Source organism: Trachypithecus francoisi, unplaced genomic scaffold, assembly GCF_009764315.1.
Source record: "Trachypithecus francoisi isolate TF-2019V2 unplaced genomic scaffold, Tfra_2.0 Lachesis_group6, whole genome shotgun sequence".
Taxonomy (NCBI): Eukaryota; Metazoa; Chordata; class Mammalia; order Primates; family Cercopithecidae; genus Trachypithecus; species Trachypithecus francoisi.
The window spans coordinates 23437935-23465498 of record NW_022681471.1 but is presented as its reverse complement, the minus strand read 5'-3'; the positions used below and the strand labels follow the sequence as shown (position 1 = coordinate 23465498).

General features: G+C 37.3%; 1 protein-coding gene across 3 annotated transcripts in view; it reads right to left on the bottom strand.

Moving 5' to 3' along the window:
• Positions 1–2057: 2057 nt before the first annotated feature.
• Positions 2058–27564, bottom strand: part of PHF6 (PHD finger protein 6) — a 54284-nt gene continuing 28777 nt past the window's right edge. Inside the window, exons 6-11 of one of the 3 annotated variants that reach the window (XM_033201111.1) lie at positions 17989–18155; positions 17675–17818; positions 16533–16637; positions 14491–14624; positions 5523–5652; positions 2058–5188 (exon numbers count right to left, since the gene is read on the bottom strand). In XM_033201111.1, coding sequence (XP_033057002.1) covers positions 5523–5652; positions 14491–14624; positions 16533–16637; positions 17675–17818; positions 17989–18155 — 680 coding nt within the window. In that variant the 3' untranslated portion in view covers positions 2058–5188. Of the gene's footprint in view, positions 5189–5522; positions 5653–14490; positions 14625–16532; positions 16638–17674; positions 17819–17988; positions 18159–27564 lie in introns of all 3 variants that reach the window. The other 2 variants (XM_033201109.1, XM_033201110.1) reach the window with 2 other exon arrangements.

Genomic DNA, 27564 nt, shown 5'->3' with positions numbered 1-27564 from the left:
CCAGCTACTTGGGAGGCTGAGGCAGGAGAATCACTTGAACCCGGGAGGCGGAGGTTGTGCTGAGCAGAGATCGTGCCATTGCACTCCAGCCGGGGCCACAAGAGTGAAACTCCATCTCAAAAAAAAATAATAAAAAAAAATCCACTCTTTTAAAGGGTATAATTTATGATTTTTAGTACATTCACAAAGTCGTGCAGCCATTAACCACTACCTAATTCTACATTTCACCACCCCCAAAAAGAAACAGTATACCCATAATAGTCATTCCTCATTCCCCCATGTTTGCAGTCCCTGGGAACCACTAATCTGTATTCCATCTCTATGGATTTGCCTCTCTGAACAATTCATATAAATGGAATCATACAATATGTGACCTCTGTGCCTGGCATGTTTTCCAGGCTCATACACATTGGCATATGTATCAGTAATTCATTCCTTTTTATGACTATATATTACTTTAATACAAATCTGTAAACAGGTCTGATTTTTAAAATACTCAGAAACAACTTACCCTTCTGTACCAATTACTTTATAGAAACTCAACAAAAACTCTAAATCCAGTCTCCATATTAAAGTGTAGTTTCTGTCTACCAACTCCTAATACTGTCTTCATTATCTAGTCTCTCAGGTTCCATTTAAAAGGTTACCCGCTCAAACAGTACTCTTGTTTTCATTGGAATATATTGTTCACACAGTAGAGCTAGCTAACTCTGCCCAGCTGCATTTTATTTTCCCTATCTCCCACCACTGCCCGACCACCAGCATCAAAACCCACTTATAGCCACTGAGAGGTATAGGCAAAAGTATAATTTGGACGTTTACGGATCTGCTGTCTTTTGACAAGGATCAGGTCTGGTTGACTGACTTCAGTACACTGACCATGTGTAGATCATGTCTGCTATCATGTAACACTTTCCAAATGCCACCATTAACTTATATAGCAATTGATTATTTTATAGTTTTCATCTTCTGAATAAAAATCACAAATACATTTTTGCTTTACATCATTAATATTCAGTTACCTCATTATCTGAACAAGGCAGTATTATGTAACATTGGTTGATGTATAAAGCAGCATTTTGCCTACACAACTGAGGACTTAGTCTAATATATAAATATAAAAGGGATTGGGTTTTACTCTTAAAAAGATACACTAGCCAACTGCTGGCTAGAGAATTTTCCTAAGAAATTCTACCAGGTCCATCCTTTGGAGTAACTTTAGCAACTGCTGGTGACTGCAGTTGGAAAAAACAAACAAACAACAACAAAAAAATAACAGCTTAAATAGCTTCAATTAGCTAAAGAATAGCACACAACTCCCCATCTCCATATTTTTATGGCAATTAAAATGAGACTTTAAAAATTGGTGGCAATTGAGACTTAATCATGGATTTTAAACACACACAGGCACATATGTGCCAGGCACTACTAGGTAACATTTGCAGTGAAGTGCACCATCCTATGTTCCGGAGTTAATGAGAACATGTTACTTGATTTTTTCCCCCCACTCTGCAGGTTAGGAATTGTGTGTACGGAATGAGCATATCCTACTAATTACAACTTTGATTTCTGCCCTGGATGTGACAAACCTCAATATAGAAGCACTGTACTAGAAGCACACTGTCCATGGTAATGGGAGTACATTTAAAGATATAAGGTAAAATCCCTTTATGACAAGGATATTAATCCTGTACCCATATAACCAATCTGATAAATTGTACTAGGAGTTTTGGTTTATTTTCAAAACAACCTTCTGGTTGGTTCCAGAGGATCTGATTTAAACTATGGGTATCTGAACCATGTAATAAAAAAACCAAGATGTAATGCAGTTCAATTGTACTTACAAGATTGCAGTTTCTCTCCATGATAAAACCTTTATATTGTGAAACTTTGAACTGAATTCAAATTCACATTTTTTTTTCTCCACATTTGTTTAATGAAAAGTTATTAAGCTAGGCATTTTACTCTGAAATAAAGCAAGATTAAAAGGAACACAATACTATTGCTGTTATCAAATAAGCTTCAGTATACACTTTCACAAAAAAGACAAACAAATATGAAAGTCATAAGTCATTTATTGAATGAATAGTATATGCAAGAATACCAATAAAAGGAAACTAATACTACAAACTACAATTTTGAAAATAAAGCCAATATAACAGGAACAAAATATACATAACATGAGAGGAATGTTTGATTTTTGACCCATAATGCATTCCTTATCTTTACAATTAACCTAAATGTCTGTTAGAACAAAACTGTATACCTTGGTCTAACTTCAGTGCTTTTTTTAAAAAGCAACAACACTCTAGAACACTTTTTCTTTTGCTTTGAGATATTTGAGATTCACACATTTGTTCAAGTACACAGATTCTGATTCAATAGCAGATCTACAGATCTTGTTATGTCTTAATATCTTGAGTAGCATGTACTTCTGAGCAAGTACTATCTGAAATTCTAAAACTGCTGATCCTTGAAATAAAATTTACCTCAGTTGTGGGTTTTTAATAACTTGAGATGAAAGTAAAATTCACCCCTACCCCCCTACCCCCAGGAACAAAGAGCTCTTATTAAAAGTATAGAAACTCAAGTCTATCTTTCTACTCTAAAGAACATTTCCTACTAACATTTCTGGTAAGGCAATAAATGCTCCAGAATAATCTTCAATATACGCTTGCAAAGATTACACTGTTTAATATCAATAACAAAAAACAAAACAAAAAAAGAAAAAAGAAAGAAAAAAGACGCTTCAAAATTTCAGGCTAAAATATGCATAAAAGACAGTAACGGCAGTATTTTTTGAAATGATGTAAATGTTATATACTTATCAAATAATGTCATGCTTATTAAAACTACAGTTAAAGACTTAAGAGATGTACAGTAAATACACTGCTGAGGTCCATTTTTCTAAATATTAATACCACAATGTAATTACTACCCAGAAGATGATGATGCTACTTGGGAACATAAGTACTGTACAATTTTTACATTGTAAGGCACTTTTACTCAGCATGTGACGAAAACATGATTAGAGAATCAAAACATTGGAGGTTTACAACCAAACATGATTTTTCATGTGAATTCAATTTACATTTGAATTTTTAATGCAAGATTGTTTAGCCAATCACACCACAGTGAGAAAAACAGGTAGTCAGCCACTTATCTAGCCAACCAAAAGGTAAAGTGCTATTCTGGTTGCTAGTGGCAGAAAAAGGGCTGAAGAAACCCATACAAAGTCATACATTTTACTACATAACAATTCATCAACTGACAGCTATAGTATTTGAACTCCTTTATATAATTATTGACTGGCCATGATTACCCTGGCACCTTCCATTTTTCCTAAAAAAAAAAAAAAATGATTACAGTAGTTGTTCAAAAATGAAGGAGCTCTGTTGTCCCATGGGTAAGTCTATGGCACACAATGTAAAAAATGATCTAGACACAGTGATTTAAGGATTTTAAAATAATGATTTTCAAGCTGTTGTAAGGAAAGAAAGTACAGATCCTTTGGGAGAAGTCACATAGCTTGGTAAACAAACAGCTAGATCTGTCCTTGCACTTCAAGTCATGAATTTTGAAAATCACATACACACAAAAACCTAATGGCATATTAAGAGCAAAAAGAGAAAACATACAGGGCAACCCACTACTAAAGCTAGTTTCCTTCTAAAAATAGTAAAAGATGGTTAAAATAAAAGCAAGCATTGAGTCCCTTGATTTAAGTAAATGTGTGAATACACACTTGACAAACATGACCTTAAGGGACTCACAGTTTTTAAAAAAAGCAGTCATTAAGCACAGTGTAATTTTCCACCTGTTACATTTTAAAAATGCTGCTCTATCAGATGTAGAATATCTCAATGTACAGTCAAGTTAACATGATTATTCCTTATTTAAAAATCTGCTTTATTGCGGTGGCTTAATAATTCAACTAGTCAAAATCCCTTCCCTTGGTATTGAGGTGCTATGGTAATATCAGGCAGACCACAACTAAAGTTATTTGGTTTTGCCATAAAGAAATGCATAAATGTGCTTCAGCAGGTAAGTGGAAGAAAATATCACTACCTAGAAATGCCAGTGTGAAAATCCTTTCTAAAAAGCTGGGTTCTTAGGCTTTCAAAACCAATTCTGACAATCGATAAAACACCACCAAACCCTACAAGAAGAAAAGTAGGGCACAAAAGCCTATTTTATAGATAACCAAAGCAATGACTGAAAACATTAAAATATTAAATAAAGTTTCTAAAATAGTGGTCACAAAAGTAAAAATAAATACTGTTTTATGCAAAGACTTTTTTACTCCTACAGCACGAGACCTCCTTACGTACTTTGCGCCAGTATGGGAAGTGTTCCACACAACAGGGCACTTGAGAGGAACACGTCTCGGACATGATGTCTGAAGTCCTTAGCAAGCGGTAACCCTTTCTTTACATCTTAAAAACATTTAATTTGCTGTTGCCAAATGTTAGTTTAAACTTGAAGGACTCAATCATTTTGCCAGAAGTCCTCTGTATAACATAGAAAGAGAGGAGGTGTGCTGTCAAGAGAATTTTGGCAAAAGCACTGGAGCTCATAGCTTATAATTAGCAGTTGCCTGAGTCCATGCTGGTCAGTGAGAACAACTTTAACAGGAACCAAATGAAAAGCTTTAGCGTACTTCTTGGAAGAGATTTTTAGCATGTGCTGTTAAAGCCAAGAGAAAAAGAAGGTTCTCTTCATTTCTAGCCTCCATTACTTGAGTGTGAAAAAAAAAATCCACAAATTACCACGTGCTGCCACCAGTGGCATGTTTGCATTGTAAAGGAAAATTTGCTTATGCTTTCCTTTGAGTATGGATCCACTAAACAAACTTAAACACTCTAAACAGCAGAACTTTGTTCAGTCCAGAAATATAGCTTACTTTGTTTTATCTGCTTTAACTGTTGACACTATACACAGGGTTAATAGTGTTTCAGTTGCTTCCCAGAAACTGCAAACTATAGCTAAGTAATATCAACATGTCAAACTCAGCCTTCTAGTGAAGGCTCATAAAACAAACAAGACATTTTTAGGCAGTTCAATGAAGGATCTAAGAGTTGGGCAGTAAAAAGTTACAAACCCTTTTTGATTTTAGAAAACAGTGAAAAAAGAATAGTAGTTATGGATGTCTTATTCATTCCCAGTTTTCTAACTCTGTCCCATGAACCTGTTTAAAAGATGATAAAAAAATGTAAAATATGATGCTGGAGGGGAACACAATCAATATAATGTTATTGAGGAGTGTGATTATCTTATTGATTTGACATTACAACTACACTTATTGATAAAGCAGATAGCTTGTTTTTACGGTTACAAAATCAGCTAGTTAAAAAAAAAAACAACTACTACGCAAGCCTACAAAATCCTCAGCATTTTAGTAACATGCTCTTAACTAAACATAATAGGATTTAAAAAAATCTTACTGCATACCATTACTTCAACATGTATATTCAGTGTGTATTGTATCCTCACAACAGATCCCATATAATTAACTTTCATACCTAGTTTCCATTAAGTTGCTGCTGAGTTAGTTGTTGCTGATCAATTTCTACTTTTCCTCGGCTTTTACTCTCTCGTTCCTCATCTTCTTCATCTCTCTCATCATTTCCGCTATGATTTTTACAGTATAGTCTATAACGATGAAAGGCAAAAATCTCAAAATGCTTTGTCACTGTTGAACATTCCTACCAACATTAGTGGATGAGGCTAGTGTCCATTTAAAACATGGGTTTCCTCATCCACACTTTAAAAAATACTCCCCAATTAGTTACAGACCCATTTTTATCTAAAAGATAGGAAAACACACTACTATTGAGATAATAAAAGTTCATCTGAAACAAAATCTCTGGTTTAAGATGACAGTTATCATAAAGCAATTCCTCATTTTGCCCAATGAGATTAAAAGCAAAGTTTTGGCCAACTTAAAAATACCAACCTTCAGGTATGCTGATGAAATAATCAAATTCTATAAATTTGTTTCATATATTTAATTTAAAATCACATTTCAGGAAATATATATTCTATCTATACTGCTGCCTTCTGCTCACATTTGATGAAACAATTTTACTCAAACTCTTCAAATGTCTTTTCATTATCAGCATCCTAGCCCTCACTGGAATACCTACATGAGTCATCTAACAGTTTTCCGGCACTGCATTTGGCTATGTCTCTTTTAATTTAGACTGGTCCTTCCAACTTCTTGTTTTTACATGACACTGACTTTTTAGGATGAGATCAGACCAGACAGTCTGTCAACTGTAGCACATTCTGGACTTGTCTAATTGTGGTACTGTTTTATTTGGTTCTCTCTCGCCCTGTATTCCTATACACTGGGAATAAGGTCTAAGGGCTTGGTCAGCTTCAGGTTCAGCTTTTCTTTTTCAGTCAAGACATTTTGTAGGTAATCCTGCATACTTCAGGAGGCATCTAATTTCAAAATATCCTGCTACTGGGTAACACTATGTTTGATCATTTGGTTAAAGTAGTGGTGATGGCCAGATTTCTCCATTGTAAAGGTAGGTTTTCCCCTTTAAATCTGGCAAGTTATCTCTGGAGTGACACTTTGATTATCATGCTTGGTTCTAACCTTTTATTTGGGTATACAGACTGTATATTTAAAGTTCATTAAGTTTTTAATAAAAATCATAATATAGGTGATTTGGACAATCAAACAAGGGCAGGCTGATTTGAGCCCTTTTTTTCTTTTTGTATTATACTTTAAGTTCTAGGGTACATGTGCACAACGTGCAGTTTTGTTACATATGTATACATGTGCCATGTTGGTGTGCTGCACCTGTTAACTTGTCATTTACATTAGGTATATCTCCTAATGCTATCCCTCCCCCCTCCCCCAACCCCACGACAGGCCCCGGCGTGTGTAAATGTTCCCCACCCTGTGTCCAAGTGTTCTCATTGTTCAATTCCCACCTATGAGTGGGAGGCGATTCCTCAGTTTTATGTCTATTATACATAAGACAACAATGGAAGAATGCTTAGAACATGTTCACTGGCTGCCCTCTTGTGGTCAGCAATAGATAAAAGAAATCATCTAGGAATTCACATGTCTAGTTTAGATTATCTAAACTAAGTCTAATATTGAGTAGAATAAAAGGCAAAGGTGGGGTTCAGGACACAGTAGACAACAATAACAACTGACTTTAGTTTTGTTCATTATTTTTCTTTTTAGTCTTAAAACATTTTCAATAACTTTCAAAGAGCTAGGGAGAATTTGTACACTTCAAATACTACACATTGGGAACTACCTCTTTTTACATTTTTAAATCATGAGTTTAAATATCAAGAGTGAGATTCCTACACAATAGCACCTATGAAGAATCTTCCATAAAATATACCTGAATCTAATTAAACTTCTGAACCAACTTCTAGTTTACAAGAAATGGGAGAGAGGGATAGAGACACAAGTAAAATGACATCATGAAATGGCAAAGAGACAAATCTAGAATGTGGGACTTAGGACAATTTATCGAGGCTCTTCAATAAGTAAGGGGACAAGTATGTCCGTATTTAGACTTAAGAGACATATCAAATGCAATGGATGGACCTTGCATGTATCCAGATTTGAACAAATTAAGTCTAAAATGAGATTTTTTTATACAACTGGGCAAATGTGAAAATGGATTGGGTATAAGATGATACTAAGAAATAATTGTTAATTTTACAAAGTGTGATAATGGAATAATAATTATATAATGACAAGAGATCTGGAATTTTGCTTTAATATATATACTTCAGGAAAATAAACAATATACTCCAGGAAAATAAACAATTAGATAAAGCAACTGTGGCAGTAACTTGGTAACTGCTGATATGAGGACTTGTTATACTATTCTGTTTTTGTTTACATTTGAAAATCATCTTTTTAATAGAAAGTTTCCTCTAAAAGGGCAAGTGCTTTGTTGTTGGAGCAACTTTTAATCATTTTACGGGATTAGTTTTTACTTGCAGAATATTTCCCATAGGCCCTTATATGGCCTTCACTAGTCTAGGTGCCAAGGTCACAGGTGTCAACTGGTCAAACAAGGTCCCTGCTGTCACAGAACTCCTTTTTTTTTTTTTTTTGAGACAGAGTCTCGTTCTTTCGCCCAGGCTGGAATACAGTGGCACCATCTGGGCTCACTGCAAGCTCCGCCTCCCAGTTCACACCATTCTCCTGTCTCAGCCTCCCGAGTAGCTGGGACTACCGGCGCCCACCACCACGCCTGGCTAACTTTTTGTATTTTTAGTAGAGATGGGGTTTCACCGTGTTAGCCAGGATGGTCTCGATCTCCTGACCTCATGATCCACCCGCCTCGGCCTCCCAAAGTGCTGGGATTACAGGCATGAGCCACCGTGCCCGGCCAGAACTCCATTTTTTATAGTGGGAGGCTGACATTTTAAAATAATCCATATTTAAATGGTTAAAAATACAATAAATACAATAAAACAGGATAAACATAAATAACAATTATTATGTACCCCTCCCTCGTCTTTTGAATAGGAATACAGTCAGGACCCAAAAAGGGCTGGTAAGGAAGAAAAGCCATAGTTAGGAGACAGGGAAGCCATTTCTTTTTTTTCTTTTCTTTTTTTTTTTTGAGACGGAGTCTCGCTCTGTCGCCCCAGGCTGGAGTGCAGTGGCACGATCTCTGCTCACTGCAAGCTCCGCCTGCCTCAGCCTCCTGAGTAGCTGGGGACTACAGGGGCCCACCACCGCGCCTGGCAAATTTTTTGAAGTTTTAGTAGAGACAGGTTTCACCATGTTAGCCAGGATGGTCTCGATCTCCTGACCTCGTGATCCGCCTGCCTTGGCCTCCCAAAGTGCTGGGATTACAGGCGTGAGCCACCGCACCCGGCCAGGGAAGCCATTTCATTCAGAAATATTCCTCCCTGCATTTCCTCCTATTTGTTCCTTCTTCTCTTGCAAACTACCCACCTATATGGGTTCTCATTTGAACTCAATGGTCTCTATCTGGAATCCACATTACAAGTGGATTGCAGAAACAAATCTCAACAGGAAAAAAGTAAAAGAGCAATTCAAATCATTATGGATCCAAGTACAAATATTTTTGTTTTGAGAGGGTCACTGAAATATGGTTGTCTAATAGCTAAAAAGCAAAAACAACCTAGATGTCTGAAAAAGGAACCAACAGAATAAACTGATATACTTATATAATGGAATACCATGCAATCATTAAAATAGATGTAGGCTGGGCACAATGGCTCATGCTGTAATCCCAGCATTTTGGGAGGCTGGGGCGGGTGGATCGCTTGAGCCCAGGAGTTTGAGACCAGACTGGGCAACATGGTGAAATCTCGTCTGTACAAAAAAAATCAGCCGGGTAAAATGGGGTGCCCCTGAGGTCCCAGCTACTTGGGAGGCTGAGGTGAGAGGACCACCTGAGCCTGGGAGGTTCAGGCTGCAATGGGTTGTAATCGCACCATTGCACTCCAGCCTAGGTGACAGAGTGAGACTGTCTCAAAAAAACAAAACAAAACAAAACCCAAAAACCAAAAAAAACCAAGATGTAAAATTGATTAATGTCACACAAAAATGTCTCAGATAAGTGGAAAAGAGATTATAAAACGGCATAGATAAGAAAATCTTTTTTTTTTTTTTTTAAGAAAGCAAAGGAATAAAAGGATGGCTGCCCCATAGGCAGAGCAGCAGAAAATCTTGTTTTTATAAATACACGCACATAATCACATAAACGTCTAAGAGAAAACATTCCAAAAGATTTAAAATTATTACCTCTGCGTGGTAGACTTAAAGTTGACATTAAGTATTTTTTCTCATCTATATTTCCATTTTTCTTCCAAAATGAAAATGGAAATATTTTCCATTTAAAACTATTATAATAAAAGCATCTAAAAGTTACATTTTAAATATAATAGTTCTCCATATAATCTGATTTTGGATATTTAAAATCAGCCTGTTATTTTAAAATGTTAGTGGTTACTTTAATAATAATATACTGCTCATGAAGATATTCAACACCACAGAATCCTATCATGGAGAATATAAACTTGCCTCTTCTCCTCCATCCCTATGTAACTAATGAGAAGTAATATAACCATTAAGCTTGTTGAATACGTTTCTAGAGATTTTTCTACGTACACAAAAACATACACACACATATGTGGAAGGAGACCTTAAGGAGGGGTGAGCAGAAGGATGGTGATGTAGGTCTTTGACGACACTGAAAAATTGCCTACCACATCTGGATTGCTTTTCTCTGCATGTCTTTTAGGTGAGAAAGCAACCCTCTCTCTTGTTAAGCTGCTATTTTTTTTTTTTCGTTATATAAGGTAAACACAACCATTACAAGTGAAAATTATATCACATTTAGCCTTTCAAATAAAACTGTCAAAAAATTTGGATTTGACCAAAATTATACCAAATTTATACATTTGGTGAGAATAGGTGTCTTTCAAAGCTGAGTTTTCTATCAAGGAACATAATATATTTCACCACTCATTTCAGTCCTTTGTAAAATGTAATTTTTGGCCAGGTATGGTGGCTCACAGCTGTAATCCCAGCACTTTGGGAGGCGCAGGTGGGTGGATCACTTGTGTCCAGGAGTTTGAGACCAGCCTGGACAACATGGTGAAACCTTGTCTCTACAAAAAAATAGCAAAAATTAGCCAGGCATGGTCACGTGTGCCTGCAGTCCCAGCTACTCGGGAGGCTGAGGTGGGAGGATCACCTGAGCCCAGGAGGTCGAGGCTGCAGTGAGCCATGATCATGTAGTGGCACTCCAGCCTGGGTAACAGAGTGAGACCCTGTCTCCCCACCCATGCCCCAAAACAAAGCTTTGTGTGTCTGCTTTTTTTAAATGGAAAAAATTCATCTTTAGTGTATGTGTGTTTGGCGGAGTATGGCAGACGATTTTCATTTACATTTTCTAACTAGTTATTACTGGAATTGGTTTTGTTTTTTTTTTTTTGTTTTTTTTTTTTTTTGAGACGGAGCCTCGCTCTGCCGCCCAGGCTGGAGTGCTGTGGCCAGATCTCAGCTCACTGCAAGCTCCGCCTCCTGGGTTCACGCCATTCTCCTGCCTCAGCCTCCCGAGTAGCTGGGACTACAGGCGCCCGCCACCTCGCCTGGCTAATTTTTTTGTATTTTTTTTAGTAGAGATGGGGTTTCACCGTGTTAGCCAGGATGGTCTCGATCTCCTGACCTCGTGATCCGCCCATCTCGGCCTCCCAAAGTGCTGGGATTACAGGCTTGAGCCACCGCGCCCGGCCTGGAATTGTTTTTTAAAAGTCATCTCATATTCAGCAATCTTACTGAGCTCTTACTAATTTTAATAAATTCTCTCAGGGAGGCAGAGGCGGGAGGATAGCTTGAGCCCAGGAGTTCGAGACCTGCCTGGGTAATACAGTGAGACCCCGTTCTCCACAAAAAGGAAAAAAAAAAAAAAAAAAAAAGACAAAAAAAAAAATTAATTTTAATAAATTCAAAGTTGATTACTTTGAATTTTCTTGGTAGATAATGATATAAATAACAAATATTGATCATTTTATTACACACTTTTATTTACTTTTATTTTTATTTGAGATGGAGTTTCGCTCTGTTGCCCAGGCTGGAGTGCAGTGGGGCAATCTCGAGGCTGGTCTCAAACTCCTGACCTCGTGATCTGCCAGACTCAGCCTCCCAAAGTGTTGGGATTACAGGCGTGAGCCACTGCGCCCGGCCTTATTTTTTAAGTTGAGACAGGGTCTCACTATGTTGCCCAGGCTGGTCTCTACTTCCAGGGCTCAAGCGATTCTCCAGTGTGGGCCTCCTGTGTAGCTGGGGCTACAGGCGTGTGCCACTTTGCGTGGCCAATTTTTAAATGTTGTGTAGAGATGGGTCTTACTATGTTGCCCAGGTTGGTCTCGAATTCCTGGCCTCAAGCAATCCTCTTGCTTCGGCCTCCCCAAGTGTGGGATTTTAGACGTGAGCCACTGCACTGGGCCTCTTTCTTTTGTCTTGCATCAGCTTAACCCTCTAGAAGAATGTTAAAAGTCATGCTAGTAGTTGGCATCCTTGTCTTCTTCCTAATCTGAATTAAAGTATAGTCTAATGGTTTTCAGTTAGAGATGAACATAAGAATCACCTGGGGAGTCATAAAAGTGCATGGTTTGGGCCCCAATCCAGACCTACTAAATTTAAATCTCTACGGGTAGGGCTCAGGCATGAACATTTTAAAAGAGGGTCTTATCCACCCCACAGTGATTCTGAGGCTCACTCCTGGTTAAGAACCATTGCTCCTTAACTTTAACAACAAATAAGCTATTTGCTGTTGTTTTTCTCATAAACACCTATTAAGATTCCTAGCTTACCAAGAGCACTTGTTACTTTAAAATTCAGAAACTGATGTTGAATGTTATCAAATGTCTTTTCACCATCTATAAGGAAGGTGTTAAGATTTTTATTTACTCTACTAACACATTATATTAATATATTTCCTAATTTTGAACAGTCTTTTTTCTTTCTATTTTTAAAATTATATAGAGACGAGAGTCTCGCTTTGTTGCCTGCACTGATCTGGAACTCCTGGCCTCAAGCAATCCTCCCACCTAAGCCTCCCAAACTGTTGAGATTATAAGTGTGAGCCACTGTGCCCAGCCTGAACAGTCTTTCAATTCTTAGAATACAGAGCTGGATTTGATTTACTAATATTTTATTTAGAATTTTTGTATATTTATAAAAGTGAGATTGTGGCTGGGCATTGCTCATGCCTGTAATCCTAGCACTTTGGGAGACTGAGGCAGGGAGATCACTTGAGCCCAGGAGTTTGAGACCAGTCTGGGCAACATAACAAGAAAGACCCCTCCTCAAAAAAAAAAAAAAAAAATTAAAAAAATTAGCTGGGCTATAGTCCCAGCTACTTGGGAGGCTGAGGTGGGAGGATCACATGAGGCCAGGAGGTCAAGGCTGTAGTGAGTCATGATCGCACTACTGCACTCCGGCCTGGACAACAGAGTCAGATCCTGTTTCAAAGCAAAAAAAAGGGAGACTGGTCTACAGTTTGTTTGTTTGTCTTTTAACGTATCTTTGTTAGGTTTGGTACCACAGTTATGTAAGCTTTACAGAATGAACCAGTAAGTTTTCCATCTCTTGCTATGTGCTGGATCTCTTAAATAACATTGGGATTATTTGTTCCTTAAAGGCTTTATAGAACTCACTTGAAAACATTTGTGCCTTGATTATTAAACAGAATTTGGCAAATTTATTATATAGCATAGCGCCTTATGTAGGCACCCAAATGACTTGGTGACTGCTTGTGCACATTGTCTTTTACACAGACTACTAGACCCGGAAGTTATTGGTTTATTGCATTCTAGGCATGTGAGAGTAAGGAAGTGCTTTACAACTCTAGACAGCAAATAAAAACTTCACGAGTACCTGCCAACTTATACTCCAGTTGATTAAACAAATGGAACCATTACATTAACACCACCTAGCCCAGGGCAGCACGGGTAAGTGGAAGACCCATAAAAAAGAGGCTGACCCCCAATCCCAAATCTTCAAACTTTATTTTTTCACCATCTTCTCAAGAGAACCTTTTGCCTTCTATCTATCACATCCTATTCTAAGCTACCAATAATTCTCACCTGGACCACCAGCACTAGCCTCCTAACACATCTTCCCATTTCCACCTCTGCTTGTGTCTCACCCCGGGCTCTTGCATATGTTGTTCTCTCTGCCCAGAATACCTCTCCCAATCAAGGCTCACTTTTGTCCTTAATAGCTCAGCTTAAAGCTGAGCACTATTTCCTTCAGAAAATTCTTAAAGACTTCCCACTACAGACTAGGTTACCTCTTCCTTCTTACATACTCTCATAACACTTTGTAACTTATCTGGAACACTTATGCTGCTATGTTGTAATTGCATATTTGTCTGGCCACTTAAATAATAGGTCTCTCCCAATAGACTGTAAGCTTCTTGTTGCCCAGGCTGTAGTGCAATGGCACAATCTCGGCTCACTGCAACCTCTCCCTCCCGGGTTCAAGCGATTCTCCTGCCTCAGCCTCCTGAGTAGCTGGGATTACAGGTGCCTGCCACCACACCTGGGTAATTTTTGTATTTTAGTAGAGACGGGGTTTCACCATGTTGGTCAGGCTGGTCTCAAACTCCTGACCTCAGGTGATCCACTCGCCTTGGCCTCCCAGTGCTGGGATTACAGATGTGAGCCACTGCACCCGGCCCAGTGTATGTAGTTTTGATCACTGTTATATGCCCAGCTTCAAGCACAATGGCTGGCACACAGGAAGCATAACTAATATTGGATGGATGAATGCTAATCCAGGGATATGCAGTCAGAGGAAAATGCCAATTGTAGTACTCATTCCTTACACAATGTGCTCAGTATTCTATTCTATACTTAACTAAATACCACCTAAGAATAGAGATTGAGTAAACTAATGTAATCTATTTTACTTACTAACATGTTTAGGGAAATAGACAATTGTTGTTTTCTTACTTGTAAATTCCTCGTGACATATTTTCAATGTATTTAGCTTTGTCTTGTACTCCACAGTGGTAATGGTAAGTCTTAACACAGGCTTTTATTTCACATCCAATAGTAGCACCAGGCTGACTGCAAAGTGTACATTTCTGTATAAGTAAAGAGAAATAATCGTAAGCAGTATTTCAAGAAAACAGCAGCCATTTTCTATTGAAAAAGAATACACTGAAATTATCACATAGCATATAACTGAAATAACACTGCAACTTAAACCACACTTTGATAAGCCCTCTAATATTGCCATCCCCTGACGTTTTTATTATTTAACATTTATAAACTGCCGGCTTGTTAGAAAAACTACTGACCATCCCAGGTCTGACATCTAAACGTAGATAAGACTCTCCTTAATACTGCCAAATACACAAAAAGAATGATGTTGTATATTTTAGTGGTTGGTTTCTTTTCCTCCCTAAGATCAGATCCTTTCCTATTATGATTAGGGGAAAGAATAAGAAACCAGAAAAGCAGTTCCCCCACAGAGGAATCACTACCAGTAGACAAAAGTGCAGAGGGAGACTAAAGGGGCTGAAATCTTTTCAAGACTTCTCAGTTTGGCCTAGATAAGCCTTGCCTGAAGAACGTTCGGAGATTAAAAGGTAACTGTTGAAAAAGGGGTTTCAAGTCAAATAAGTTTGAGAAAGGATAGGTTAAGCAGATCACTTTATTGCAGGACTTCTCACAGCCTTTTCTCCAAGGGTGGGGGGGCATAGAGTAAACAGTTTTCAAGTTTATTGAAATCTAGATGCCCTTTTATCTCTGGAGGGGTGGGGGAACATCTTGATGAACCAACTTCCTTTGGAGCACACTTGGAAATGCTAGGTTAGTGTTCACCCCAACCCTCAATGGTGCAGAGGTAAACAATAAGTTGGCAAGATAATTGAATTGCTATCTTAGTCACCTATTTGGACTTTAGCTGTATTATACAACACTGCTCTGAATAATACGATAAAGGGGTTTTTCCCTTTTTCAGTACCACAGGCTCTGTTGTGAAAGTTTCCTTTTCAGCTGGGTGCTCACGCCTGTAATCCCAGCACTTTGGGAAGCTGAGGCAGGTGGATTGCATGAGGTCAGGAGTTCATGAGAAGCCTGGCCAATATAATGAAACCCTGTGTCTACTAAAAATACAAAAATTATCCAGGTGTGGTGGTGCATGTCTGTAATCCCAGCTACTTGGGAAGCTGAGGCACGAGAATCACCTGAACCCAGGAGGCAGAGGTTATAGTGAGCCAAGATCGCACCACCGCACCCCAGCCTGGGCGACAGAGTGAGACTCTGTCTCAAAAAAACAACAACAAAAAAGGCCTATATGAAACAAGTGCCACAAATTTTGGTAATTGATGAAGCAAGATGATGGATAGATACGTGTTACTAGGCTTTCCAATTGTGGTATGTTTGAAAACTTCCCCAAAAAAATTTAAAAATTAATTTCTAGAGACAACTGACATATTATAGCATTCATAAGCTATAAAGGAGTAAGTGATCAATAAAGATGCCAGTATTTCTTAGAGCTACTGTTGGTAATTCAGTATGTTTAACAACATGAGACTAAGGTGTAGTTTATATTATTTTATTTAAAAAAACTTGTAACGCTATGACAAACATTTTAAGAGGCAGTCCTGTGTATGTGTACTTTAAAACGAAAGCCCTGAAAAAAATTTCCTTTAAGCAAGCTTACACAACGTAACATTTTAAACTTAATAAAGTTTGTCACATTCATATCTTCATTTATTTTATTGTTAAAGGCTTGCAAATGCCTTGAAATGTATATAAATCTTCTCAGTATAATCCTCTTAAGTAATGAAGTTACATAGAAAGAGAAATAAGTTTCAGTAACATTAACATCCTTTATTATATTACAAATAAGTCAATATACTTTGCTTTAACATATGAACTACTTATATTAAATTTTCTGATGACTGGATAAATTTGGGATGTACTCTAAATTTAAAGCAGCAAGTCAAGTGTAATGTTGCATAACAAATATAAAAACTACAGACCATTCTTTTTCCTCGCTTAATCTCCTGAAGTACAGTTTTAATATCAAAGTCTCCAAATTCTGCTCTTGATGTTGTTGTGAGCTGGACTGTGCCAGAAGAAAACAACTAGAGAAGAAAAATGCAGGAACATTAACATTCAGAATCCTTATGAGAAAACATTAAATGTGATAACAAATGTGTTATATTTAATTTCTGAAGAAAGATAATCTTCCTTAATAATCAAGTATCTGCTCAAATATTTTTAATATATTTACATGTCTGATTAAAATACAGCCAAAATGATGGACATTGAAATAAAAATGAGGACTGCCAGTGTGAAGCCAAGATTAAATCGCTTCAAGCAATGAAAATTTCAACTATGTCACTCTATTTTCAACTATTTTACATTTCCACAAAGTTTTAAAAAGCAGTTTAAATTGGCAAACTTCAACCATAGATGCAGATCAGAATCACTTGGGGGATTTTGTTTTTCAAACTAGACATATATGAGATCTATTCCACAGGGTTCCTAGATGCACATATTTTGGAAAAAGCTCACCAGGTAAATATGATATGTACTCTGGTTAAGAACCTGTGACATAAACAATGTAATTTTAAAAACCTTATCAATGGGATGAGTCATTCAATACACTCTAAGTCAAAGATATTTATGTGTACTGTAAGTCAGGCATGGATCTAAGGATATCAAGATAAAAACTTATTCTTATCTTCAAGGAATTTAAGAGTCTGTTAGGGAAGATAAGTTCATAAATGAATAGCTGTAATACAGTGTGTTAAGTACAACAGAGATAATTATTAGGTTATAGTAAAAGTCTAAAATATATTTCATGACATGCTTATAAATTTTTACAGTTATGAAATAATTAATTACAGATTATCCTAACTACAGTAACTATAATTAGAATTACTTCAAATCCTACTAAAACATAAAGGCTATAATTTAACAAAATCTAAATTTTATTAAGATTTGGGATTACAAGATATACTATTCATAACTCTAAAATACTAAAGCTTGTAGGGGAAGTTTTTGGTTACTAGCTAAATGATTTTTAAAAAATCATTTGGGCTTTTAGATCACAGGGGAAACAAAGAAAAACAAACAAACAAACAAACAAAATTGGGCTTAAAAGAACCATGTTTACCATGCACTTATAATGGGCAGCTGCCTTCTTGGCATTAAATATATGCAGTTTTCCTCGTGCTTCATTTTCTTCCTCCCCTACATGGCAAAATCCACATTTAGGCCTGGTGTCACTAGGGCTGCTTCTGTGTGGAGACCTATCTCTCTGCAAATGTAAAAGAAAAAAAGAACTTTAAAAAAAAAAATCATGAAAATATGCTATCAGTATTTCAAGCTTATTTAACATTTCAAATGATGAACTTCACCTATAGATAGTTTAAATGAAATATTCATGGTGCAACAAAAAGTAAGAATCCAACAGTTTTTTTTACTTACATAGGAACTACTTTCCATTTCGTCTGTTCCATGGGAGGATGTGGACCTGGTATCTTCTGACAGTCCTTTAAAATTAGTTTTTCTTGGCCTTCCTTTGCGACTTTTCTTTTTACTTTTAGGTGATGAGGGCTCCAGTTCATGTTCATTAAAACTTTCCTCTAAATCAGCTGCTTAAAAATGAACAAAAACCTTTTAAGGACCAACCTCAAAATAAGTATTAGTTCATGGGTCTTTAGGACATATGTTTCTCCTTAGAATGAAACTGTCTCCAGAAATGAGGAGAAATGGTCTGTGGTATGCTCAATATAGCAACCCAATGTTTCAAATAAATGCAATAAAAATCAAATACAAATAGTTTAGTAAATTAATTTTTAGAGTTTGCTTTTGCATTTTTTTTTATCACAGGTTTCAAAGAGTTTGTAAAAGTAGAACACTTACCTAGAAAATACACTTATTGTAACTTGGAAAACTAAATGAAAATAAAGTAGATATATTTGTGCTATCCAATGTGGTAGCCACTAGCAACATGTGGCTTAAAAAAATTAAGTCAGTTATAATTAAATACAATTAAAACTTCAGTCTCATAGTCACACTGACTGCACTATAAGAGCTTATTAGCTACATGCGGCTAGTTGCAACTGTATTAGACAGCACATATACAGTGTCACTGTCACAAAAAAAGTTCTATTGGATAACATTGGTCTAGATTACTCTTCAAACTATCATGAAAACTGAATGAATAAATTCAACAAGTCATTTACAATTGAACTAATCGATCAAATAATTAAACAAATATTAATTACAAAAAGAATTTCTAATACAAGCAGTAAAAGAAGTATGTTGCTAGTTAGTTGCATATGCTTTAATGAATTAAGCAAAACTTACACAGAAATTTGAGAACTGCATTTCTCAGTAATCTGAAAAGAATTTCTACCATAATGAAAGGTGTTTCATCAGTAGTTTACTATAAATATTTTATTTATTGAGGGCCTCTGTATAAGATAATGTATTAATATTTAGTGTTTAAAAGGGTAATAAAAACCAAATGTTCACTTGCCATAAGGTCAAACTATGGAAAGTTTTAGGTACAGCTCTAATATCTTCACCATTTTTTCCTTTACCATGTTATTGATTATAATTCTAGAGACTAATTTCTCAATGAGAAACCATATCAACTCCTATGCTCAGATGTTAATATCTTTCCTACTACTTTGAAGGTTGTTTATTAGAAATGAAAGCACATTTATTATAAGAAAAGGGCAATTCAGTTGGTATACCTGAATATATATACACTAAGGGAACTACAAGTATTAGGTTGTTTGCAAAACAGTTAATAACAATATACATGAGTGCAACTTCACAGAGCTGTGGTAGAACCTGAGGAGTTAAGGGGAAAAGGTAAAAGTTACTGGATAGTGTTTTACAGGCAACAACATAAATTCACGTGAATAACTTCCTGTGAAGACAGAGAAGTCAATTAAAGATGTTTCCTCTCCTTACACAGTAGCAAATTTCATGTCAGAATATACTACTTAATTTAAATATTCAAATTGACAATCTTTAATACACGGAATTTCACTAAAAGCTGTTAGAATTACTTGCACTTGGCTGGGCATGGTGGCTCACACCTGTAATCCCAGCACTTTGGGAGACCGAGGCGGACAGATCACGAGGTCAGGAGTTCAAGACCAGCCTGGCCAATATGGTGAAACCCCATCTCTACTAAAAATACAAAAAATTAGCTAGGCGTGGTGGTGCGTGCCTGTAGTCCCAGCTAATTGGGAGGCTAAGGCAGAAGAATCACTTGAACCCGGGAGGCAGAGGTTGCACTGAGCCAAGATTGTGCCACTGCACTCCAGCCTGGGTGACAAAGACTCCATCTCAAAAAAGAATTACTTGCACTTGCCAAATATTAAAATTTCTCAAACTGAAAAATCGTAACCTTTTCAATAATTCTAAGACATCTATGTGTATGTATATATAAAACATTCAGTTTTATACATAGGTATACACATATAATATATTCAGTTATCTATTATGAAAATAAGCATCACTAACACCATACATAACACTATTAAATAACATTTAATAGTTGTTTAACAAATAACATTAATAAACAAATTAAGATGTTTAATAAATAACATTATTAAACATCTATAAAAATTACTTAAGAACTGATTCCATTATCAAGCCAACATGATTAGTTTCCCACATGGCATATTTGTTCTAAATATGAAATCATTCCACAAAAATTTTTAACAACTTTAACATCAAGAGTAAAAGTCACGAAAGATTCATATATTTAACTATATTAGACTTTCGAACTTCTGAAAAGTATAAATTAAAAAGTGGTAAATTTGGGCCGGTGCGGTGGCTCACGCCTGCAATCCCAGCACTTTGGGAGGCCAAGGTGGGCGGATCACCTGAGATTGGGAGTTCGAGACCCTCCTGACTAACATGGAGAAACCTGTATCTACTAAAAATACAAAACTAGCTGGGCATGGTGGCGCATGTCAGTAATCCCAGCTACTCGGGAGGCAGAGACGGAAAATGGCATGAACCGGGAGCCGGAGCTTGCAGTGAGCCAAGAGCACACCACTGCACTCCAACCTGGGCAACAAAGTGAGACTCTGTCTCAAAAAAAAAAAAAAAAAAAAAAAAAAAGTGGTAAATTAAAAGGCAGACAATAAACTGGAAAAAGACTGGGCATGCTGGCCAAGGTGGTTGGATCACTTGAGGTCAGGAGTTCGAGACCAGCCTGGCCAACAAGGTGAAAACCCATCTCTACTAAAACTCCAAAAAAAAAATTAGCTGGGTATGGTGTCGTGTGCCTGTTAACCCAGCTACTAGGGAGGCTGAGGCAGGAGAATCACTTGAACTCAGGAGGCAGAGGTTGCAGTGAGCCGAGATCATGCCACTGTACTCCAGCCTGGGTGACAAAGCAAGACTCTGTCTCAAAAATAAAATAAAATAAAATAAAATAAACTGGAAAAATATCTGCTTCTGCTGTACCTCTGACAAAGAATTAGTATCATTTTGACATGATAAGCTCATACAAGATTAAGACCCAAATGGAAAAATAGATCAAGGATATAATCAGATATTCTCAGAATATAAGTAGTTAATAAGCACAGTTTAAATATATTTAACTTCTCCAGAATCAAAGTGCAAATTAAGTGATATATCATTTTCACCTATCAAAACAGCAGACTTTAAATAGTTATTAAAAGCTAAAATAAAAACCACAATGAGATACCATCTCACATCAGTCAGGATGGCTATTATTAAAGAGTCAAAAAACAATAGATGCTAGTGAGGCTGTGGAGAAAAGGGAACGTTTATACACTGTTGGTGGGAATGTAAATTAGCTCAGCCACTGGGGAAAGCAGTTTGGAAATTTCTCAAAGAACATAAAACGGAACTACTATTTGACCCAACACCACCATTACTGGGTATATATTCAAAAGGAAACAAATCATTCCACCAAAAAGACACATGCACTGGTATGTTCACCACAGCACTATTCATAATAGCAAAGACAAGGAATCAACCTAGATGTCCATCAACAGTGGACTGGATCAAGAAAATGTGGTTTGGAGTGGAATGCCCTGCTACATGGAATACCCTGTAGCCATAATAAAGAATGAAATAATGTCCTTTGTGGCAATAAGGATATGGCAGGAACAGAAAACCAAATACAACATGCTCTCACTTATAAGTGGGAGCTAAACACTGGGTTCTCATGGACATGGAGATGGCAGTAATAGAAACTGGGGACTACTAGAAGGAGAGAGGGGGACAAGGGCAAGGTTGAAAAACTAACTATTGGGTACTATGCCCAGTACCTGGGTAATGGCATCATTCATACTCCAAACCTCAGTATCACATAATATACTCAGGTAACAAACCTGCGCGTGTACCCCGAATCTGAAATACAAGTTAAAAAAAAAAAGGTACAATAAACCCAACAAAATATGTGTTAGAAAGAAAACATAAAACAAGTGCCCCTAAATGGAGAGATAGACTATGTTTCTGAATGAACGTGATAGACAGAAAATCAGCTCCCACTAATCTGACTTTATGAAATGAAACTTAAAGTTGATTCTGTGGTCTTCTGGAAAATGGATGAGAATACACAAGATGAAAAAAGAATACACAAGAGTATCCTTTTGAAAAGAAGATATCAAAATATACTATAAAGCAATAGCAGTTAAACCACTGGCACAAGAATGGACACATACCAGTGGAAGAGAATCTCCAAGTTTGAAAACAGACCCACATGCACATGAAAATGCGGCACTATTCACAATAGCAAAGACTTGGAATCAACCCAAATGTCCATCTGTGACAGACTGGATTAAGAAAATGTGGCACATATACACCATGGAATACTATGCAGCCATCAAAAAGGATGAGTTTGCGTCCTTTGTAGGGACATGGATGCAGCTGGAAACCATCATTCTTAGCAAACTATCACAAGAAGAGAAAACCAAACACCGCATGTTCTCACTCATAGGTGGGAACTGAACAATGAGATCACTTGGACTCGGGAAGGGGAACATCACACACTGGGCCTATCATGGGGAGGGGGGAGGAGGGAGGGATTGCATTGGGGAGTTATACATGATATAAACGTCATGCACATGTACCCTAGAACTTAAAGTATAATAAAAAAAAAAAAAAAAAAAATTGAAAGTATGGTAATGGCGGCATTTCAGGTGAGTGGAAAAGACATAATGGCACAACTGGCTATCCACCTTTTAAAAACGGATACCTCATACTATATGAAAAAGTTCAGATGGATTAAAAATCTAATTGTAAAGTAAACTATTAATACAATAGGAGAAAATAGAGGAGAATTTTAAAAAATAATCTTGGATCAGGACATATAAGAAGCCCTAAAGGAAAAGACTGGGAGATTTGACTAAAAATTAGTAACTTTTGTACAGCTAAAGGCACCATAAACTAAGTTAAAAGAAATACATTGGGCCCGGCGCGGTGGCTCAGGCCTGTAACCCCGGCACTTTGGGAGGCCGAGGTGGGCAGATCACCCGAGGTCAGGAGTTTGAGGCCAGCCTGGCCAACATGGCGAAACCCAGTCTCTACTAAGAATACAAAAATTAGCTGGGCGTGGTGGCAGGGTGCCTGTAATCCCAGCTATTCGGTAGGCTGAGGCAGGAGAATTGCTTGAACTTGGGAGGCGGAGGTTACAGTGAGCCAAGATTGCGCCACTGCACTCCAGCCTGGTGACAAGAGCGAAACTCTGTCTAAAATAATAAATAAATAAATTGGAAGATCATTTGCATATAGTGACAGAATATCTATATTATAGAGAACACCTGCATATCAATTTTAAAAAGACAAACCCCAAGAGAAAAATGCACAAAGAATAGGAAAAGGCAATTCACAAAAGAAATATAAATGACAAAAAAAACATGAACAGAGGCCCAACCTCACCAGTGAAATGGAAATTAAAATTAAATGAAATAATCAGACAAAAAGACTTATACCTAGCACAGGTATGGGAATTTGACGTTGTTGGTGGGAACATAAACTGGGTAAACAGTTTCAGAAGCAACGTGACAGTACTCATTCTCCATGTTAAATGCATAGACCCTTTGACTTGGCAACCCCATTTCTAAGACTTTTATCTCATAGAGTCACTTGTATAAGTACATAAGTATATTATGTATAAGGGAAGGTGTTGCAGTATTATTTGTAATCATGAAAAAACAGATATAACCAATTTTATTAATAGATAAATCCTTAGGCCTGGGCGCAGTGGCTCATGCCTGTAATCTCAGCACTTTGGGAGGCCAAGGCGGGTGGATTGTTTGAGGTCAGGAGTTCAAGACCAGCCTGACCAACATGGTGAAACCCCGTCTCTACTAAAAATACAAAAATTAGCTGGGTGTGGTGGTGCACGTCTGTAATCCCAGCTACTCAGGAGGCTGAGGCAGAAGAATCACTTGAACCCAGGAGGCGGAGGTTGCAGTGAGCTGAGATCACGCCATAGCACTCCAGCCTGGGAGACAGAGCAAGTCTCAAAAAAAAAAAAAAAAAAAAAAAGTGAAAATCTTCCTTTCACCTTCTACTTCCACCTGCTCTGTGCTTCCAGCTGGCTCCTCAGTCTCCCTAACCTGCCTCCCTCCCTAACCTCCTGACCTCCCACCAAGGAAAGCACTGTTAACTGCTTCTTTTCTCAACCTCAGTGTATAAGAGTCTGGGTTTGAATCTTGGATCTTCCACATACTGTGTATCTTGGACTTGAAACCTACCTCAGGGTGTTCTTAAATTAATTACATGAATTCGTGCATGTAAAGTACTTAAAACAGTGCTGGCATATAAGATGCTTTTAGTAAATGCTATTATTTTCTCTGCATATGCACATGTTTTTAAAATGGTATTCTAAGCACACTATTCTGCATCTTGTTTTTTCCGCTTAATATAGCTTGACAACTTTCCATGTCAGTATATAGGAATTTACCTCCTTCCATGTAAGAGCTAATAGTAATCCATCGTATTTAACCAGCCCCCATGGTTACGACTTGTAAGTTTTCAGTGTTTTTGCTGTTACAAATGTGATGAACATCTTTCTCCACTTATCTTTGCTCACTTGTACAGTATCTTTACAGCTTTCATTTGTAAATATGTGTGTATAAGTTGGAAATAGAATAGTAAGAGCTAACATCTGAGCTTTTGAGTTTTCACCATACCAGATACGCTATGTGGTTTATATGCATTATCTCATTTGAGCCTCACAATCACTCCACAAAGTTGTAACGGTCATCTTCCCAACCCCCCTCTTCACCCTCCACCGCCCTGTTTTACAGATAAGGAAGTTTAGAAAGGTTAAGTAATTTTGCCCAAGGTCACAAAGCTAGAGAATGGCAGAGCTGGGACAAATACATATATGTCAGTGAATAACTACAAGTATGCTCTTAAAATAGTAATATTCATTGTCATGGAAATACACATTTCCATATGCTCCTGGATGTTAGAAAAAGAACAGTTATGCTTATGTATGCACATAATTGGTCTGGAAGGAAACACAAGAAACTCACAGATAGTAGTGTTTGCTTTTAGCAGAAGAATTCAGAAAAGGATACAAGGGCACAGGTGACAGGAAAGCCTGAGTTTTGTACAATGTTCATGTACCTATTCAAAATAAATACGATAAAAGGTAAAACTTTACACTTGTATTCACAACTGCAATTTCTAAAAATCCAGGCTGATAAGGTAGGTGACAAAATAGGGTTGTCCTCCTTCCCAAGCCACCAAACATTCCCAGCCTCTTATCAGCACAGCTTGCAGATGTCTGTGTCACTTTAGAATGGCCAGGCCCCTCTCTATTACCCTTCTGCTCTTTTCTGGCCCCTATGGGGAGGGGAATGCCCAACTTACCAGGACACCAACTCTCTTGCTAGTACTGTAAAGCCCTGTCTGTCCCTTTCCTGATTCTCTTCTCTTAGTAACCAATGTTTTCCTCATTTTACAACTTCCTGGTTTACGCTCCACCTTCCTCCTCCTAAGTTCTCCCATCAGTTAACAGTGTGAAGTAGAAAGGATAACTGGACAGAACGTCTGAAATTGCCACTTACTAGGTCTTAACTTGGTTAAGTTACTTACCATTCACAAGTGTCCTCATGTGTCAAATGGGACTAATGTTAATACCTTTCTTACAAGGCTGCTTGAAGAAATTACTTGTGAAAAATGTTTTGTAAACTATAAAATTATATTTGTTAGTTAATACTCTTGGCATATCTTGTGTAGACTGTAAGCTCTTTGTCCACATGGGGACTCTTTCTTAAATTCCCCAAGGTGCTCACACTTTGCAGGCACTCAATAAATATTTGTCAGAGTTAAAAAAAAAAAAAAAGAAAGAAAGAAAGAAGGACAAGCATTAAGGTTGAGGCAAGCATCACCACCTCTGCTCTGAATCTTCATGGTTGCTGCAAAAGGAAAACTGGAGGACATTCGTCCTGCTTTTTCCAGTGTAAACGTGATGTGCATTTACTCTGTATGTGCGGAGTCATTTGTGAACTCAGTTTCCTGCTTTTTCAGGAAAGGTATCAGGTAAATGATTTATATATATATATGTATATAATATATATACACATACACATGCATATACAAACACATGCACATATACATATACATGAATACACAAATTTGTAGCATACACCCAAAATATATTATTAATTAAGTGTGCTAAAATGAAATCTGATGCCTGGGATTACTTCAAAATAATCCAGATGAAGAAAGTGAGTGGGGGGTAAAGATGAAACATTATGCTGTTATTTCTACTTTTGCTTAAGTTTGAAATTTCCTATAATGAAAGTTTGTACAATGTGCTAAATCAAACATGAGCATACACAATGCCTAACACAGTACTCTGCACATGGGTGAATCAGAAAGAATATGGAGTAGGCCAGGCACAGTTGCTCATGCCTGTAATCTCAGCACTTTGGGAGGCTGAGGCGGGTAGATCACCTGAGGTCAGGAGTTCGAGACCAGCCTGGCCAACGTAGCAAAACCCTGCCTCTACTAAAAATACAAAAATTATCCGGGCATGGTGGTGGGCGCCTGTAATCCCAGCTACTTGGCTGAGGTGGGAGGATCGCTTGAACCTGGGAGGTGGAGGCTGCAGTGAGCCGAGATCGCACCACTGCACTCCAGCCTGGGTGACAGAATGAGACAAACAAACAAAAAAAGAATATGGAGTCAGTTTTACATGGTGCAAAGACCACAATATGAATACACTACTAAAATTTTCCAAGTTAAAGTACAAAGAATTTAAATTCCATTGTCATCTAAGGAAGAGCACATGAAAAGATGGTGATAAAAGCAGGTGGAAGTTTAAAGGAATAATAATGATATAGAACACAGTATTTACAGACATCTTCAAGATATCGTGGGTTTGCTTCCAGACTATCACAGTAAAGCAAGTATCGCAGTAAAGCAAATCACACAAATGTTTTCGTTTCCCAGTGCATTTAAAAGTTATGTTTACACTATATTGTAGTCTACTAAGTGTATAATAGCATTATGTATATAAAAAGGTATGTACCTTCATTAAAAATACTTTATTGCTTAAAAAAAATGCTAACAATCATCTGAGCTTTCCAGTAAGTTGTAATCTTTTTGCTGGTGAAGGGTCTTGCCTTGATGCTGTTGGCTGCTAACTGATCAAGGTGGTGGATGGCTGAAGGATGGGGTGGCTGTGAAAATTCCTTAAATTAAGACAACATTGAAGTTTGCCGCACTGATGGACTCTTTCTTTTGTGAAATATTTCTCTATAGAATGAGATGCTGTTTGATAGCATTTTACCCACAGGAAAACTTCTTTCAAAATTAGAATCAATCCTCTCAAACCCTGCCACTGCTTTATCAACCATGTTTACGGAATATTCTAAATCCTTTGTCATTTCAACAATGTTCACAGCATCTTCACCAGAAGTACACTCTATCTCAAGAAACTACTTTCTTTGCTCATCCATAAGAAGCAAACTCCTCATCTGTTAAAGTTTGATCATGAGATTGCAGCAATCCAGTCCCATCTTCAGGCTCCACTTC